Source organism: Prorops nasuta, unplaced genomic scaffold, assembly GCF_024137725.1.
Source record: "Prorops nasuta isolate Cenicafe-Biocafe unplaced genomic scaffold, Cenicafe_Pnas_1.2 PNAS00267, whole genome shotgun sequence".
In the NCBI taxonomy this organism is placed as follows: Eukaryota; Metazoa; Arthropoda; class Insecta; order Hymenoptera; family Bethylidae; genus Prorops; species Prorops nasuta.
In genome coordinates, this window is record NW_027117063.1 from 14,715 (window position 1) to 32,258 (window position 17,544).

The 17,544-nt window shown below is 37.8% G+C and overlaps 1 protein-coding gene across 1 annotated transcript; it reads left to right on the forward strand.

Annotated features, from left to right (window-relative positions):
* Nucleotides 1-14,846: 14,846 nt before the first annotated feature.
* LOC136785347 (piggyBac transposable element-derived protein 4-like) lies at nucleotides 14,847-17,204 on the forward strand. The gene is made up of 8 exons (XM_066746393.1): nucleotides 14,847-14,878; nucleotides 14,999-15,447; nucleotides 15,556-15,562; nucleotides 15,677-15,810; nucleotides 15,898-16,238; nucleotides 16,665-16,755; nucleotides 16,975-17,095; nucleotides 17,153-17,204. The coding sequence occupies exons 1-8, from the start codon at nucleotides 14,847-14,849 to the stop codon at nucleotides 17,202-17,204; spliced, it is 1,227 nt and encodes a 408-aa protein (XP_066602490.1).
* The last annotated feature ends 340 nt before the right edge of the window (nucleotides 17,205-17,544 follow it).

Here is a 17,544-nt window from a genome sequence, read left to right on the forward strand (position 1 = left end):
CTTATGGGAAATACTAGACTATATGAGTGCAAAAGGGAAAAGCTCTGTATCTATCTCCTGTAAGTGGAGTTGGATTCAATAGTACTGTCTACGTAGACCTGCTACACCCTACCCAGCCCGGAGCCTCCAAATTAGTCACAAAGGAATATTAATAATTAAACGTTGAGTCCTAATATCGGCCCTCAACGCTTACCTTCATGCAATAAATAGTGTAATAAAGTACAAGCCTGGCATGCACAGCAGTGTCAATTTTTAGGTTAGGAATAGTGGAATGGAGTTGAAGTTCCCCTTTGAACCTCCTGACAGTTTTCCCGAATTCCTGTCTACCCTCCTTCCTTCTTTCTTAGTACATCAAATCCAGTTTCGGGGTCCACTTACATGGATATTTAAACCTGATCGAGTCCTTCCTTGGATCTTCCAAAAAGCGTCCTGTCTCGATGACGGGTGAAAATGGTGTGTCTGCGCCTAAGGCTCCGCTCGACCAGGCGATCGCGGCAGCTGTGCGTGGGGCACAGCGCCGACACGCGGGATCGAGCGCAACCTTATTTAAGAGCGGCGCTTTTAAACGTAGAAACAAGTTATGTATCAAGTCAAGAGAATTTGCCTTGTTACAACGTTATATGTGATGCTTGTAATAAAACTATCTAACAGGAAACTTTTCATTGTCCTTATCTGTGAGAAAACGATCCATCAGGAACATTTTCATCGTCGTTACATGTGGTACTCGTAAATAAGGAACATATACATGATAGTCTTTTTACAATAAGCAAATTCACGTACAAACACAACAAATACATTGAACTCGTAAACAATGCAAACAGGAACTTTTCATCGTCGTTATATGTAATAATCGTAAAACAACAACAAATATATGACATTTTTTTAACAGTAAGGAAATTCACGTAAAAATACAACAATTTCATTGAACTCGTAGTAAAACAATGCAAACAGGAACTTTTCATCGTCGTTATGTGTGATAAACTGTCCAACAGTAAAGTTTTCATCGTCGTTATCGTTCTCATCGTCATTATAATTTTCATTGTCGTTATCTGTGGTAATAGTAAAACAATGAATATTTTAAATTCAATTTTTGGTAGGAAAGCTATATAATTATTAAATATTTGATTTTATAAAGGTTTACATCAAATAGATTAGACAACCATATCTTTTCTTCTGTAAACGCGAAAATTCACATTATTTATGACAGTGCTTTTAATTTTTTAATATTTCGATTCTATTTTTCTAGAATTTATAGACGGAACTTAAGCTCGAGAAATAGATGAAGACCCATAAATTGTAGTGTATTAATTTTACACATATAAATTATTTAAATTAAAAGTTATATAAACAAACCTGAATCAATAGTATTTGAATGACCTATATTTCCAAAAACTTCAGGTGTATAGTTTAGAGATTGTTCTAAAAATTCACTGATTTTATTCTGCAGAATTATACTATCTTGGTCTAAAATGAAGTATTGTTCAAAATCTATCCAAGCATTGGCTAGCCATTTTGATAGCTTATCGACAGTTCGTTCCTGTACATGAGTACCTCTTCTTAAATGTTCGAACGTAATTTAATAGTTTTTAATAATTTGCACAATTGTATCTGAAAAAATAATATAAAGAAAAAAAAAATATATATATATTGTAACGTGGTGGAATCACGTTACAGAAATGTACACATTTTTTAGTTCTTCTCAGGTCTCCCTCTTAGTGCCTCCCCCTCCCGGCCCCTTGAGTATGCTTGTGAGTGAGTGAGTGAGTATAGATGAACCTTCCGTGTGATGGTAATGTAGTTACCCGCCTAAGGGATATTGTAATTGCCATCCACGGAAGGAGAGTAAATGTTTTTAGGAAATGATATGATTGAGGATTGAGCGATTGTTTCTACGTTGTAGTTTATTTAGAATTACATATTATATTCCCAATGGTAAATTTTATTAGTAGCTTATAAGACCGATTTCCCTGCTCCAACAAGAGCTTGAAAACTGTTGTCCCTCTATCCTTTTCTAGCCCATACCCGATCCACATAAGTCTATCTCCCTCGCACCCATTGTCCCGTTCGCGTATGTTTACGCGTCGCTCGATCCTTCCCCTTACCGCGCTTCGCGCCGCGAGCGCCTAGCAGCGAGTCCCGTCCCCTCTCCTTACCGCGCTGACGCCTCGCGCGCCTAGCTGCGTTCTCCCCTGCCCGCGCCACGACCGACCCATCGTCGCCGACCCCGCACCGCATCGCCCCGCTGCCAAACCACGAAGCCATGGTGTCGTCTGCTGCTAAGGACGATCACGTAGGATTCTCGCGCAGGAGCTAGCCAGCCGGCTATCATGCCAAGTATATGGGTGATTAGCCGGAACGGCGAGAAATACGGATCGCGGATCCATACCTAATTAATGATTGGTCCCTGGATCCCGATCATAACCATGACACCCCGGAATGAGGGAAATAATTGGGAGAACGGAGGGATATCCGTCAATTTGGACTAGACCTTGTTCTATTCTTGGAGCATCAGTACGTGGATTTAATAGAGAGCTGGGTCGTCGCTGTGAATATTGAAATACGCCGAATTTCAATATTGCAGGCCCCAGCCATCATTATTACGAAGTTTTTGTGGAGTTTTCCGTGGCGGATGTCGTGGGATCGCCGGATGTCATCGTCGGGGCCGCCGGAGAATTTTCCTCGCCCCATTCCCTTCCCCCTTTCACTTTTCCCGTGCTGCCTTCTAGCCCGTCGCTTTCCCTGAGCTTTTCCCTAGTTTTCCCTTTAGTAGTGTTAATGAAATCATTGTGCGCGTATAATAAGTGTGCCAGGACATCGCGGGAGGCCTCTCCCCCCGAGATTTTTTAGTGATAAATAAAGATTGTGTCCTTGGATTTTGGCCGTGTAGTTATTAATTATTTTAACCCGGAATTCCTTTCCGCGCGTTATAATATATATATATATATATATATATATATATGTCTATTGTCCATTTCCAGGACCTGAATCAACACATACATAATTTAGTATACATTGCTTTACAATCATAAATATAGGTATACATTGTCAGAAAAATTTAAATGTACGTAATAATTTGTTTTATATAAAGAATTTTGCATAAAGTGGTAAATTCCAGGACATTTTTAGTTTAATGAATTCTAATAACTCTATTGTATACAATCAAATCTAATTTATTTTTAGTGTATACATTCACTTTTTCTGTACCTTATTTAGCATATTTATGAATTACATATAAAAAACATATACATCTAAACTTACCAAGACTTTTTCGAATACATTAAGATTAGGGTTTTTACGTATTGGTAAATTAATTGGTGTAGTAAAAATTAATAAAATATGTCGGTAAGAGTTACAGAATTTCCCTTCTAATGCATTGCCTGGTTTGCTTACGTTCATGCGTAGAGAATCCCCTTCACAATTAATGTAGGAAGAGAGGTAATATACTGTAACGTTATTCCCGTCAGTGCGAGGGGCCACTCACACTACGGGTCTTCCCATTACCTTCGCCCGTCCTTTTCTATCGGTATCAGGGCGCCAGTTGGTCAGTTGGGTGGCCAACAACCCTACGTTATCAATTGGGTCCTTCGACCCCATTCTCTATGCATCTTATACGGCCCTGCGGCCATGCATATGGACGGTAGCGGTAGCCAGGGTCGCTCAGTATGCTAGGTCGTGGAGAGAGGGGAGGGTTCCTTACGGAAGTCCGAGCCTCGCAGACCTGCCTGCTGAGGGGCATACATTTCTCCCTCACCACCCACACACAGGTGGTGGTAAGGAGTGCGGGAACATGCGGTATCAATTGCCAAAGCATAGCGTTTTGCCAGGAGCGGACCACCACGGAGGCAATGTTCACGGCCCGTCCAGCCATAGCGCAAGCCTATGGGATTACGGAGGGCACCGGGACACATTCCAACGGGCTAACTACGCCCCTGCACAACCCACTATGCATTGGCCGGTATCCAGTCGTGACGTACGTGCAGGCTGGCATATAGCACACGCCTCACGTACGCGAACCGACCCATGGCTGTCTGAGTGCCGCGTCACGCGCTCACCAGCACGCACGGACACATCAGCACAGTCCCATGGTCGCGTTCCGACTGCCTGCTATGGCAGTCTGCGCACGACATTCGCGCAGCCTGCTTGACGCGCGTAACCAGCGTTCAAGCCAGACTCGATGTTCTATTTCCCCTCCTCGTGGGGACTTATAGACACTGTCATTGTTTTAGGACTCCCCGAGGCCGCTTCTCCTTATCTCAGGTTGCCTGGGTTGTTTGGCATGGCCCTGCCTTACTTCTCAGGACAACCTGGACATCGTTTACTGGAGCGCCGGTCATTTCATCCGGGCCTCTGCCTGTCAACGGGGTCTATCCTTGACGTTAGCTATAATCCACTCGTGAGCCTATCTCACGAGTCGGTAACGTAGGGATTAATAATATCCACTGTTCGGTAGCTTTTATGTTCTTTATTCGGTATCTCGTATACGTAACGGGGAACTTCGTTACAATACTAAGCATATAAAAGAAGAAGTACACTAAGCCACAAAAGGAAGATGCCAAATATTAATTCAAGTATGCTGTTCCTCAGTTCCAAGTTTTCTTATTATCTATATAGCTAAAAAGTTATATAATTCAAAAATGGTTCATAATGGGAAACAATTTTATCATGCTATTTTATTTCCAAATTTCTAAGAATCTTATGGTTAAAATATTGACTATTATATACTTTACTGTATACAGCTTATGCAAAATTGATTCAGCAAATGATGAAATAAGAGATTTTAAATTAAGCAGCTTCGGTTAACAGAGAAATAAAACGTTTATTTAATAAATAGAATAGATTAGCAGATATATTAACAAGTATACAATAATACAGAATAAACAAATTATAACACTTTATCACCTTATAGAATCTCTCTAAGTGCCTGGCAATGTGGCATAAGCCAGCTATTCGTAGATGGCGCTTGGGGTGAGTGAAGCTAAGATGGCACTTAAGCCGAGAATCTAACACCGGTATTCATAAACGGAACGTGAGTTGAAGCTTCCCTTAAAGCCCATAAGATGTGTAACATAGAATATAGATTTTACCGGTCTTGAGCTTAAGTTCCGTTTATGAATACCGGTGTAAGATACGCTCGTGTGGCCGTACCAACCCCAAAAATATTACCCTGAGTTTACCCACCCCTGTTTGCCAAAATGGCCATGATCCCATAGGAAAAAGGAACAGCACTGGAGATCCCCCTAGTAACCATATGGAGAGTGGAAGAAGGTAATTTCAAAGATCCCTTGAAATTATTAGAATGAGTGTGCCGAGGGAAAGATCCCTCACGTCAAGGAAAAGAAATGTAAGCTTGAATATACTTACCACTTAACTGAGATTCTTAGGTATACCTGGGAAGCTGTGCAGCAAAAGGTCCCTGTAGTGACACACTATCGTCTCTGATATAGTTAGAACCATGTATTATGAATAGGACCCTCCCCTTTATAAGCAGGTGAAGTGCACTTTTTGACTGTGAGAAAAGCGCTAGAACGCGTCCACCTAACGGCAAACCCTAAACTAGCCGCTATCTAGTGAAAAGCTGCAGTGAGCTGTGGACAGTCGGACGCTAGTAGATGAAACTCTACTAGACGGCTATTTAAAGACGCGCTAGTGGTGCAAGTTACATGCAGTAGTCATCAAGTGGCAACAGGATAGAAATACACATTCTTTCAATCTCAAACACAGCTCTATCAAGAGACACGGGAAGCTTTCCAATTAGCCTAAAAATCGACTCAATTAGATACAAATGATACATTGTATGTCACATAGACTATACATTTATGCCCAATTGTGTCGATCTTTTGGGCTAATTGGAAAGCTCCACGGTAGTGTCTCGTCGGCAAGTACATATAAAAGTAGATAAAGACATGTGTATGCCGCCGTCGAGGTACTACTTCTCTTATACAGCAAGTTTGGCCGTCCCAACTTTCAAACCGATTTTTCTCTGCGAATAATCCATTGTCATGATTTAAGCGAAGCTTTTCTTAAAATGGTTTTGAACAAGCTTTCATTGAGCGCATGAACATCAAAATCGTTTCATGCGATTCAGCTATCTCTTACTGTGTTAGCTATATATGTCAAATTAAGATTTTCCTACTTCGTCATCTCTTTCTCCAGCCAGAATGTTTCTCGGGCTGAAGTTGGCCGCTTCAGTAACGTCCTTTTGCCTCTACTACACAGCGGGAAATTGATTTTTTTACAATTTGGCTAACATCACTCTGTACTTTACATGGAAAATGATATACTACACTATAGCTAAACAATACAAACGACTCAATTTCCTACTGTGTACCAATCTGCTTTTCGACCCATAAAATTCGTTACTACTACCAGCCTAATTTTGAGCTGTCAAAATTTTGTCAGTTGCAGTGTTTATAATAAGATTATATTTATTGTGATGTTGTTGTTCACCCCATTATGACTGTGAAATTTTTTAAAATTCAGAAATAAATTCAATTAATAGTGATAGAAGGAGTCAACGATTAGATAAGTATAATATTACATTTTACAATACAGGATGAAATGTACTTTATTGTACTTGGTGGGATTTCTTTTACAGATTACATATAAATTACAATAAAATATTTATTATGACATTGTTAAGGACCGAGCTCTGACTAGATTAATTGAAATTAATACGATTAAGATTAACAATGGGAAGTCTACATTTAACCTTCAAGTACATGGCTCATGATGAAGGGTATATTAAATAATAGAAACTGCTAAGGTAATGGAAAATTATACGCAATCTTTTAATGTTTTCAAACCACTACTGAGGGTGAGTTCCAACCAAGGTTTCCAACACTCCCAAACGTTCATTGCCTGTTCCACTTAAAGCTTCCCACGTTGCGGTTATTGCTATCTTCAGGTAATTCAGAATGATTGAAGTAATAAACGCTAGGACTAGGAGCATCAATTGAAACGCGAAGTTTATCAGCAAGATTTGCACTTCGGTAGTGGAACGCATGATATCAGCGTTAGAAGTGGGAGTGTTGGAAACCTTGGTTGGAACTCACCCTGAAGTGTATGTGTTATTTCTTTTCTTAAAATGGATGTCAATACAACATTTCTAAACGAATATATAACATATCTGAAATATTTCTTATTGGATGATAAAAACATCTTATTGCTACAATTAGAGGTAAGCACAAAAATATATATATATTAATTGGTTTTAAATTTTCAATTATGATATAACACAACAATTAAAACTAATATTGACCTACTTATAGTTACTGCTAACCCACAAAAAACAGACTTCGCCTGTATAAAAAGGCGGCAAGTACATAAACCATTTAGCATAAATAATATAGTAAAATTATCCAATTAAAAAAAGTAGTGAAATCCAAATATTAGGCAAGTGTATTTTTTCACCTTAGCAAAAGTTAAATTTTTGAAAAAAAAAGGAACAACAAAGTTACTTGCCGGGCCCGTAATGTTTATGCACAGTGGGAAATTGAATCGTGTGTGAGATTTAGCTATAGCGTAGTACAGCAAATTTCATGTTGAAATACAGAGTGAAGTTAGCCGAACCACAGACGATTCTATTTCTCACTGTGCATGGACATTACGGGCCCGGCAAGTAACTTTGTTGTTCCTTTTTTTTTCAAAAATTTAACTTTTGCTAAGGTGAAAAAATACACTTGCCTAATATTTGGATTTCACTACTTTTTTTAATTGGATAATTTTACTATATTATTTATGCTAAATGGTTTATGTACTTGCCGTCTTTTTATACAGGCGAAGTCTGTTTTTTGTGGGTTAGCAGTAACTATAAGTAGGTCAATATTAGTTTTAATTGTTGTGTTATATCATAATTGAAAATTTAAAACCAATTAATATATATATATTTTTGTGCTTATCTCTAATTGTAGCAATAAGATGTTTTTATCATCCAATAAGAAATATTTCAGATATGTTATATATTCGTTTAGAAATGTTGTATTGACATCCATTTTAAGAAAAGAAATAACACATACACTTCAGGGTGAGTTCCAACCAAGGTTTCCAACACTCCCACTTCTAACGCTGATATCATGCGTTCCACTACCGAAGTGCAAATCTTGCTGATAAACTTCGCGTTTCAATTGATGCTCCTAGTCCTAGCGTTTATTACTTCAATCATTCTGAATTACCTGAAGATAGCAATAACCGCAACGTGGGAAGCTTTAAGTGGAACAGGCAATGGACGTTTGGGAGTGTTGGAAACCTTGGTTGGAACTCACCCTCAGTAGTGGTTTGAAAACATTAAAAGATTGCGTATAATTTTCCATTACCTTAGCAGTTTCTATTATTTAATATACCCTTCATCATGAGCCATGTACTTGAAGGTTAAATGTAGACTTCCCATTGTTAATCTTAATCGTATTAATTTCAATTAATCTAGTCAGAGCTCGGTCCTTAACAATGTCATAATAAATATTTTATTGTAATTTATATGTAATCTGTAAAAGAAATCCCACCAAGTACAATAAAGTACATTTCATCCTGTATTGTAAAATGTAATATTATACTTATCTAATCGTTGACTCCTTCTATCACTATTAATTGAATTTATTTCTGAATTTTAAAAAATTTCACAGTCATAATGGGGTGAACAACAACATCACAATAAATATAATCTTATTATAAACACTGCAACTGACAAAATTTTGACAGCTCAAAATTAGGCTGGTAGTAGTAACGAATTTTATGGGTCGAAAAGCAGATTGGTACACAGTAGGAAATTGAGTCGTTTGTATTGTTTAGCTATAGTGTAGTATATCATTTTCCATGTAAAGTACAGAGTGATGTTAGCCAAATTGTAAAAAAATCAATTTCCCGCTGTGTAGTAGAGGCAAAAGGACGTTACTGAAGCGGCCAACTTCAGCCCGAGAAACATTCTGGCTGGAGAAAGAGATGACGAAGTAGGAAAATCTTAATTTGACATATATAGCTAACACAGTAAGAGATAGCTGAATCGCATGAAACGATTTTGATGTTCATGGGCTTAATGAAAGCTTGTTCAAAACCATTTTAAGAAAAGCTTCGCTTAAATCATGACAATGGATTATTCGCAGAGAAAAATCGGTTTGAAAGTTGGGACGGCCAAACTTGCTGTATAAGAGAAGTAGTATTTCGACGGCGGCATACACATGTCTTTATCTACTTTTATATGTACTTGCCGACGAGACACTACCGTGGAGCTTTCCAATTAGCCCAAAAGATCGACACAATTGGGCATAAATGTATAGTCTATGTGACATACAATGTATCATTTGTATCTAATTGAGTCGATTTTTAGGCTAATTGGAAAGCTTCCCGTGTCTCTTGATAGAGCTGTGTTTGAGATTGAAAGAATGTGTATTTCTATCCTGTTGCCACTTGATGACTACTGCATGTAACTTGCACCACTAGCGCGTCTTTAAATAGCCGTCTAGTAGAGTTTCATCTACTAGCGTCCGACTGTCCACAGCTCACTGCAGCTTTTCACTAGCTAGCGGCTAGTTTAGGGTTTGCCGTTAGGTGGACGCGTTCTAGCGCTTTTCTCACAGTCAAAAAGTGCACTTCACCTGCTTATAAAGGGGAGGGTCCTATTCATAATACATGGTTCTAACTATATCAGAGACGATAGTGTGTCACTACAGGGACCTTTTGCTGCACAGCTTCCCAGGTATACCTAAGAATCTCAGTTAAGTGGTAAGTATATTCAAGCTTACATTTCTTTTCCTTGACGTGAGGGATCTTTCCCTCGGCACATTCATTCTAATAATTTCAAGGGATCTTTGAAATTACCTTCTTCCACTCTCCATATGGTTACTAGGGGGATCTCCAGTGCTGTACCTTTTTCCTATGGGATCATGGCCATTTTGGCAAACAGGGGTGGGTAAACTCAGGGTAATATTTTTGGGGTTGGTACGGCCACACGAGCGTATCTTACACCGGTATTCATAAACGGAACTTAAGCTCAAGACCGGTAAAATCTATATTCTATGTTACACATCTTATGGGCTTTAAGGGAAGCTTCAACTCACGTTCCGTTTATGAATACCGGTGTTAGATTCTCGGCTTAAGTGCCATCTTAGCTTCACTCACCCCAAGGGCCATCTACGAATAGCTGGCTTATGCCACATTGCCAGGCACTTAGAGAGATTCTATAAGGTGATAAAGTGTTATAATTTGTTTATTCTGTATTATTGTATACTTGTTAATATATCTGCTAATCTTTTCTATTTATTAAATAAACGTTTTATTTCTCTGTTAACCGAAGCTGCTTAATTTAAAATCTCTTATTTCATCAATTGCTGAATCAATTTTGCATAAGCTGTATACAGTAAAGTATATAATAGTCAATATTTTAACCATAAGATTCTTAGAAATTTGGAAATAAAATAGCATGATAAAATTGTTTCCCATTATGAACCATTTTTGAATTATATAACTTTTTAGCTATATAGATAATAAGAAAACTTGGACCTGAGGAACAGCATACTTGAATTAATATTTGGCATCTTCCTTTTGTGGCTTAGTGTACTTCTTCTTTTATATGCTTAGTATATTACCTCTCTTCCTACATTAATTGTGAAGGGGATTCTCTACGCATGAACGTAAGCAAACCAGGCAATGCATTAGAAGGGAAATTCTGTAACTCTTACCGACATATTTTATTAATTTTTACTACACCAATTAATTTACCAATACGTAAAAACCCTAATCTTAATGTATTCGAAAAAGTCTTGGTAAGTTTAGATGTATATGTTTTTTATATGTAATTCATAAATATGCTAAATAAGGTACAGAAAAAGTGAATGTATACACTAAAAATAAATTAGATTCGATTGTATACAATAGAATTATTAGAATTCATTAAACTAAAAATGTCCTGGAATTTACCACTTTATGCAAAATTCTTTATATAAAACAAATTATTACGTACATTTAAATTTTTCTGACAATGTATACCTATATTTATGATTGTAAAGCAATGTATACTAAATTATGTATGTGTTGATTCAGGTCCTGGAAATGGACAATAGACATATATATATATATATATATATATATATATATATTATAACGCGCGGAAAGGAATTCCGGGTTAAAATAATTAATAACTACACGGCCAAAATCCAAGGACACAATCTTTATTTATCACTAAAAAATCTCGGGGGGAGAGGCCTCCCGCGATGTCCTGGCACACTTATTATACGCGCACAATGATTTCATTAACACTACTAAAGGGAAAACTAGGGAAAAGCTCAGGGAAAGCGACGGGCTAGAAGGCAGCACGGGAAAAGTGAAAGGGGGAAGGGAATGGGGCGAGGAAAATTCTCCGGCGGCCCCGACGATGACATCCGGCGATCCCACGACATCCGCCACGGAAAACTCCACAAAAACTTCGTAATAATGATGGCTGGGGCCTGCAATATTGAAATTCGGCGTATTTCAATATTCACAGCGACGACCCAGCTCTCTATTAAATCCACGTACTGATGCTCCAAGAATAGAACAAGGTCTAGTCCAAATTGACGGATATCCCTCCGTTCTCCCAATTATTTCCCTCATTCCGGGGTGTCATGGTTATGATCGGGATCCAGGGACCAATCATTAATTAGGTATGGATCCGCGATCCGTATTTCTCGCCGTTCCGGCTAATCACCCATATACTTGGCATGATAGCCGGCTGGCTAGCTCCTGCGCGAGAATCCTACGTGATCGTCCTTAGCAGCAGACGACACCATGGCTTCGTGGTTTGGCAGCGGGGCGATGCGGTGCGGGGTCGGCGACGATGGGTCGGTCGTGGCGCGGGCAGGGGAGAACGCAGCTAGGCGCGCGAGGCGTCAGCGCGGTAAGGAGAGGGGACGGGACTCGCTGCTAGGCGCTCGCGGCGCGAAGCGCGGTAAGGGGAAGGATCGAGCGACGCGTAAACATACGCGAACGGGACAATGGGTGCGAGGGAGATAGACTTATGTGGATCGGGTATGGGCTAGAAAAGGATAGAGGGACAACAGTTTTCAAGCTCTTGTTGGAGCAGGGAAATCGGTCTTATAAGCTACTAATAAAATTTACCATTGGGAATATAATATGTAATTCTAAATAAACTACAACGTAGAAACAATCGCTCAATCCTCAATCATATCATTTCCTAAAAACATTTACTCTCCTTCCGTGGATGGCAATTACAATATCCCTTAGGCGGGTAACTACATTACCATCACACGGAAGGTTCATCTATACTCACTCACTCACTCACAAGCATACTCAAGGGGCCGGGAGGGGGAGGCACTAAGAGGGAGACCTGAGAAGAACTAAAAAATGTGTACATTTCTGTAACGTGATTCCACCACGTTACAATATATATATATTTTTTTTTTCTTTATATTATTTTTTCAGATACAATTGTGCAAATTATTAAAAACTATTAAATTACGTTCGAACATTTAAGAAGAGGTACTCATGTACAGGAACGAACTGTCGATAAGCTATCAAAATGGCTAGCCAATGCTTGGATAGATTTTGAACAATACTTCATTTTAGACCAAGATAGTATAATTCTGCAGAATAAAATCAGTGAATTTTTAGAACAATCTCTAAACTATACACCTGAAGTTTTTGGAAATATAGGTCATTCAAATACTATTGATTCAGGTTTGTTTATATAACTTTTAATTTAAATAATTTATATGTGTAAAATTAATACACTACAATTTATGGGTCTTCATCTATTTCTCGAGCTTAAGTTCCGTCTATAAATTCTAGAAAAATAGAATCGAAATATTAAAAAATTAAAAGCACTGTCATAAATAATGTGAATTTTCGCGTTTACAGAAGAAAAGATATGGTTGTCTAATCTATTTGATGTAAACCTTTATAAAATCAAATATTTAATAATTATATAGCTTTCCTACCAAAAATTGAATTTAAAATATTCATTGTTTTACTATTACCACAGATAACGACAATGAAAATTATAATGACGATGAGAACGATAACGACGATGAAAACTTTACTGTTGGACAGTTTATCACACATAACGACGATGAAAAGTTCCTGTTTGCATTGTTTTACTACGAGTTCAATGAAATTGTTGTATTTTTACGTGAATTTCCTTACTGTTAAAAAAATGTCATATATTTGTTGTTGTTTTACGATTATTACATATAACGACGATGAAAAGTTCCTGTTTGCATTGTTTACGAGTTCAATGTATTTGTTGTGTTTGTACGTGAATTTGCTTATTGTAAAAAGACTATCATGTATATGTTCCTTATTTACGAGTACCACATGTAACGACGATGAAAATGTTCCTGATGGATCGTTTTCTCACAGATAAGGACAATGAAAAGTTTCCTGTTAGATAGTTTTATTACAAGCATCACATATAACGTTGTAACAAGGCAAATTCTCTTGACTTGATACATAACTTGTTTCTACGTTTAAAAGCGCCGCTCTTAAATAAGGTTGCGCTCGATCCCGCGTGTCGGCGCTGTGCCCCACGCACAGCTGCCGCGATCGCCTGGTCGAGCGGAGCCTTAGGCGCAGACACACCATTTTCACCCGTCATCGAGACAGGACGCTTTTTGGAAGATCCAAGGAAGGACTCGATCAGGTTTAAATATCCATGTAAGTGGACCCCGAAACTGGATTTGATGTACTAAGAAAGAAGGAAGGAGGGTAGACAGGAATTCGGGAAAACTGTCAGGAGGTTCAAAGGGGAACTTCAACTCCATTCCACTATTCCTAACCTAAAAATTGACACTGCTGTGCATGCCAGGCTTGTACTTTATTACACTATTTATTGCATGAAGGTAAGCGTTGAGGGCCGATATTAGGACTCAACGTTTAATTATTAATATTCCTTTGTGACTAATTTGGAGGCTCCGGGCTGGGTAGGGTGTAGCAGGTCTACGTAGACAGTACTATTGAATCCAACTCCACTTACAGGAGATAGATACAGAGCTTTTCCCTTTTGCACTCATATAGTCTAGTATTTCCCATAAGGAAAGTGGACTATCATTGAGATGAGTTGGATTATAAATTCCATAGCCTGTACGATGACAGGAATTAGGCTTTGATGCCAAATATATATATATATATATATACTTTTATTTTTCTTCCTTACTTATATCTTTGCACATAGTTTGATTTCAATCAATTGCTTCCTGACTAGGTGTTGAAATTATATTATAGTTAACATAAGGTTAATAAATTTGGTGCATAAGCACATTAAAACAAGAGATTCAGAGACTCCGGTGGACAACCCTAGTTATGTAATTTTCTTAGTGATGATTTAGATATTGATGGACTTGGCTACGCCTTACTTGACCTGGTGTTACCTTTTTGCTTGTGCTTTATATTTCCTACAGGGATAGTGCAGCAAGTAATTAGGTTCTTGGAGGGCTAGCGTTGGATAAACTTGAAAAGGGTCTTTTGTCCGGTTGGATTTGTTCATGCCTGGACTGAGAGTCATACGATTGATCCACCTCCTCAGTGTTATCTAATATTCACTCTCTTATTTCTTATTTATATATAGATATATTCTTGTAAATATTTATAACTACATTGCTCTTGTCTTTAGAAGTTAACGGTATATTTGGGGAGAAATCCCATGTATAACTGTATAATTATCTTAACCCATTTGCATCATAAGCGCACATATGCGCGCATTTTGCCTGGCCACTATCACCAGAGCGCGCATATATGCGCACATTGCACTTGGGCATTTATCACCAGAGCGTATATTATACCCATGCGCATTTGGCTCTCAACCAATGCAGAGAGGTGATCGCGAATAGTTTCACGGTAAAATAACATAGAAAAATAAAAAAAAAATGGATGGTTATATTTCCGACAGCAGTGAAGAGTTAATTAGATCTAGAAAACGTAGACGTTCTATGGTGATTTCTTCTGATAGTAGCGATAGTAATTAGAGTGAGAGTGATTTTGAGTGGGAGGAAAAAAATGATAAACTTAAATTTCATAGATTTACATCTGTTAGTGGTGTAAATCAAAACATCAAGAATTTTACTAGACAGAACGTATACCACCTGTTTTTAACAAACGACATTCTTGAACATATTGTGACTGAGACTAATCGATTTGGTGAAGAAGATTCAAGTTTCAAAGAAGTTTCTGTAGAGGAATTAGAAGTTTATTTTGCCCTCATTATATTGATCTCCACGGTGCAAAAACCTACACTGCAAAGTTATTGGAGTACGGATAAAAGCGTTGAAATGCCGTACTTCAAAACAGTGATGTCTCGAAATAGATTCATGGCAATTTCAAGAAAATTACACTTTGTTGATAATGAGCGTTTGCAGCCTGATGATCCCTTACGTAAAATTAGACCAATAATGGACATGATCAACAAAAGATTCAAAGAAGTATTCACGCCAAACCGGGACATTTCCTTGGATAAATCCTTGATGAAATGTAGAAGCAGATTTTCAACATTCAATATAACAAAACAAAGAGAGCCCGATTTGGAATAAAATACTACAAACTGTGCGATTCTAGATCAAAATATATACATCATTTCAGGGTTTATGTAGGAAAGGATAAGTGTAAAAAGGGGCTAGCTAGCACGAAAATTGTTCTAGATATGATGAAGGAAAGTAACTTGTTGGAAAAAGAACTGTTTATATATTGATAACTGGTATAGCTCACCTGATTTTTATAATAAATTGTATAAATTAAAAACAAATATTTGTGGCACGGTGAGAAAAAATAGAAAACATATGCCTAAAGCCTTAGAAAGTAAAAAATTAAAACGAGGTGAAGCAGCTATACTACAATGTAAAAATATTTCCGCAATAAAGTGAAAAGACAAAAAAGATGTCAACATGCTATCAACAATGCATAATCTACAATTTTCTGATTCAGGGAAAAAAAATTACAAAACTAAAGAAAATGTTATAAAACCAACAGTTGTTTTAGATTATAACAAAAACATAGGCGGAGTTGACGGAGGAGATCAACTTCTCAGTAAATTTCACACTATGCGACGTTATCACAAGGTGTATAAAAAGGAGTTTTTTTATTGTCTGGACATGATTCTTTTGAACAGTTATATTGTTTACAAAACAATTTATAAGGACAGAGCATTCCACGTGTTCAAACAAAAATTAGCGGAAGAAATACTTGAAAAAAATATACCTAAAATCAATACCCATAAAAAAAAAGAACAATTACACCATGTTTATCATTGCCAGGAAGATTTAGGGGTCAACATTTTCCAATCCTTCTTGAAACGAATTCATCAAAGAAAGCTCGCAAACGCTGTGTAGTTTGTTTATCAGAAAAAAAAGAAAAGATACATTTTATCAATGTGATAATTGCCATGTGGCATTATGCATTGATCATTTCAAGCATTATCACTTTGAGCAAAATAATTAGATTTCATTCCTCTCATAATTATTAATCTATTATGAAGTAAAATTTCTTTATTTATGTAATATTGCTTTTATTTTTAACATTTGAAAACATTTTTATTTAAATACAATAAAAAAAATGTTTGGTGATAAGAACGAATTTTTCACTTTTCTGTGTGATGCAAATGGGTTAACTTTATACTTGTAAATAGATAGACAGAGCAGTTATATAATATAATTCTTATTTTGATTTTTATTAACGGGAATCTGTACGCGTAGCGAAGGCCCTACTCTAGCCCTCCCCTCCAGCCTCAGCGCCATCTATCGGCAACAGTAGGTAGTGCTGAGCGAAGTTATTATAGTAGGGGAGGTATCCCCCACCACTTGGGCATGCTAGGAGTTATGCTAGAGGGGTCATCTCCCACTACGCGCTCACGCTTCTCCCTTTAGTGGTAAGAAGTGGGAAGGTGGAGGGAGAGAAAGGCGCGTGTGTGCGTCATTGTCCATGTTCCTCAAATACAAGGATGGACACCCTTCGTGTCGGTGGGCCAAACCTTCACGTACACTAACTCAGTGCGTATATGTGCAGCTGTCACCGATGTCACGATACGTAAAATTGAAATGACAGAGGAAACAGAACAGCTGATTTTCATAACGACAAGTATCGTATTTTTTGTGCGTCGAATTGTGGATGGAAGTGACGAGTATAGGTAAACTTTATGATTTCTCATTTAGTAAGGTGTAAGCTGAATTTACTAAATTGCTAGTGCATATGGTAAATCAGCTGAAAGTAGACTGAATGTGCTTCTGAAAAATTGAGATGGAAAATAAGTGAGATATAAAAGTAAATAATTACCCAGCATAAGACAGAAGAGTGCAAGAAAGGAAAAACTGTCTTACAAAATTATCTGTCAAGATAGGATGCACAAAGGTAACCTAAGAACTGACAAGTGTGTTTGTTGGAAAATTGAGTAATTTCAAAAATTATGCCAGTGCTGAAGTTACGCAGTGAACTATTTCTATTCTCTGTGAGTAGTGTAGCAATGCAGTTCCGATGACAGGGAGTGGGGGTAGCTGTTTTGTGGTGTGGAAAGGGGATGGGTGGGGATAAGACTCTCTTAGTATGGTAGTGGTGGGGATGAGGAATGAAAGGGTCTTA

Bases quoted from the DNA above. Each gene is read 5' to 3' on its own strand.
- LOC136785347 (XM_066746393.1), top strand. From the start codon at position 14,847: ATGGATGGTTATATTTCCGACAGCAGTGAAGA. The intron at 15,811-15,897 runs GTAAAAATATTT...TTTCTGATTCAG, and splicing joins TGAAGCAGCTATACTACAAT to GGAAAAAAAATTACAAAACT. The intron at 17,096-17,152 runs GTAAACTTTATG...CTAAATTGCTAG, and splicing joins GATGGAAGTGACGAGTATAG to TGCATATGGTAAATCAGCTG.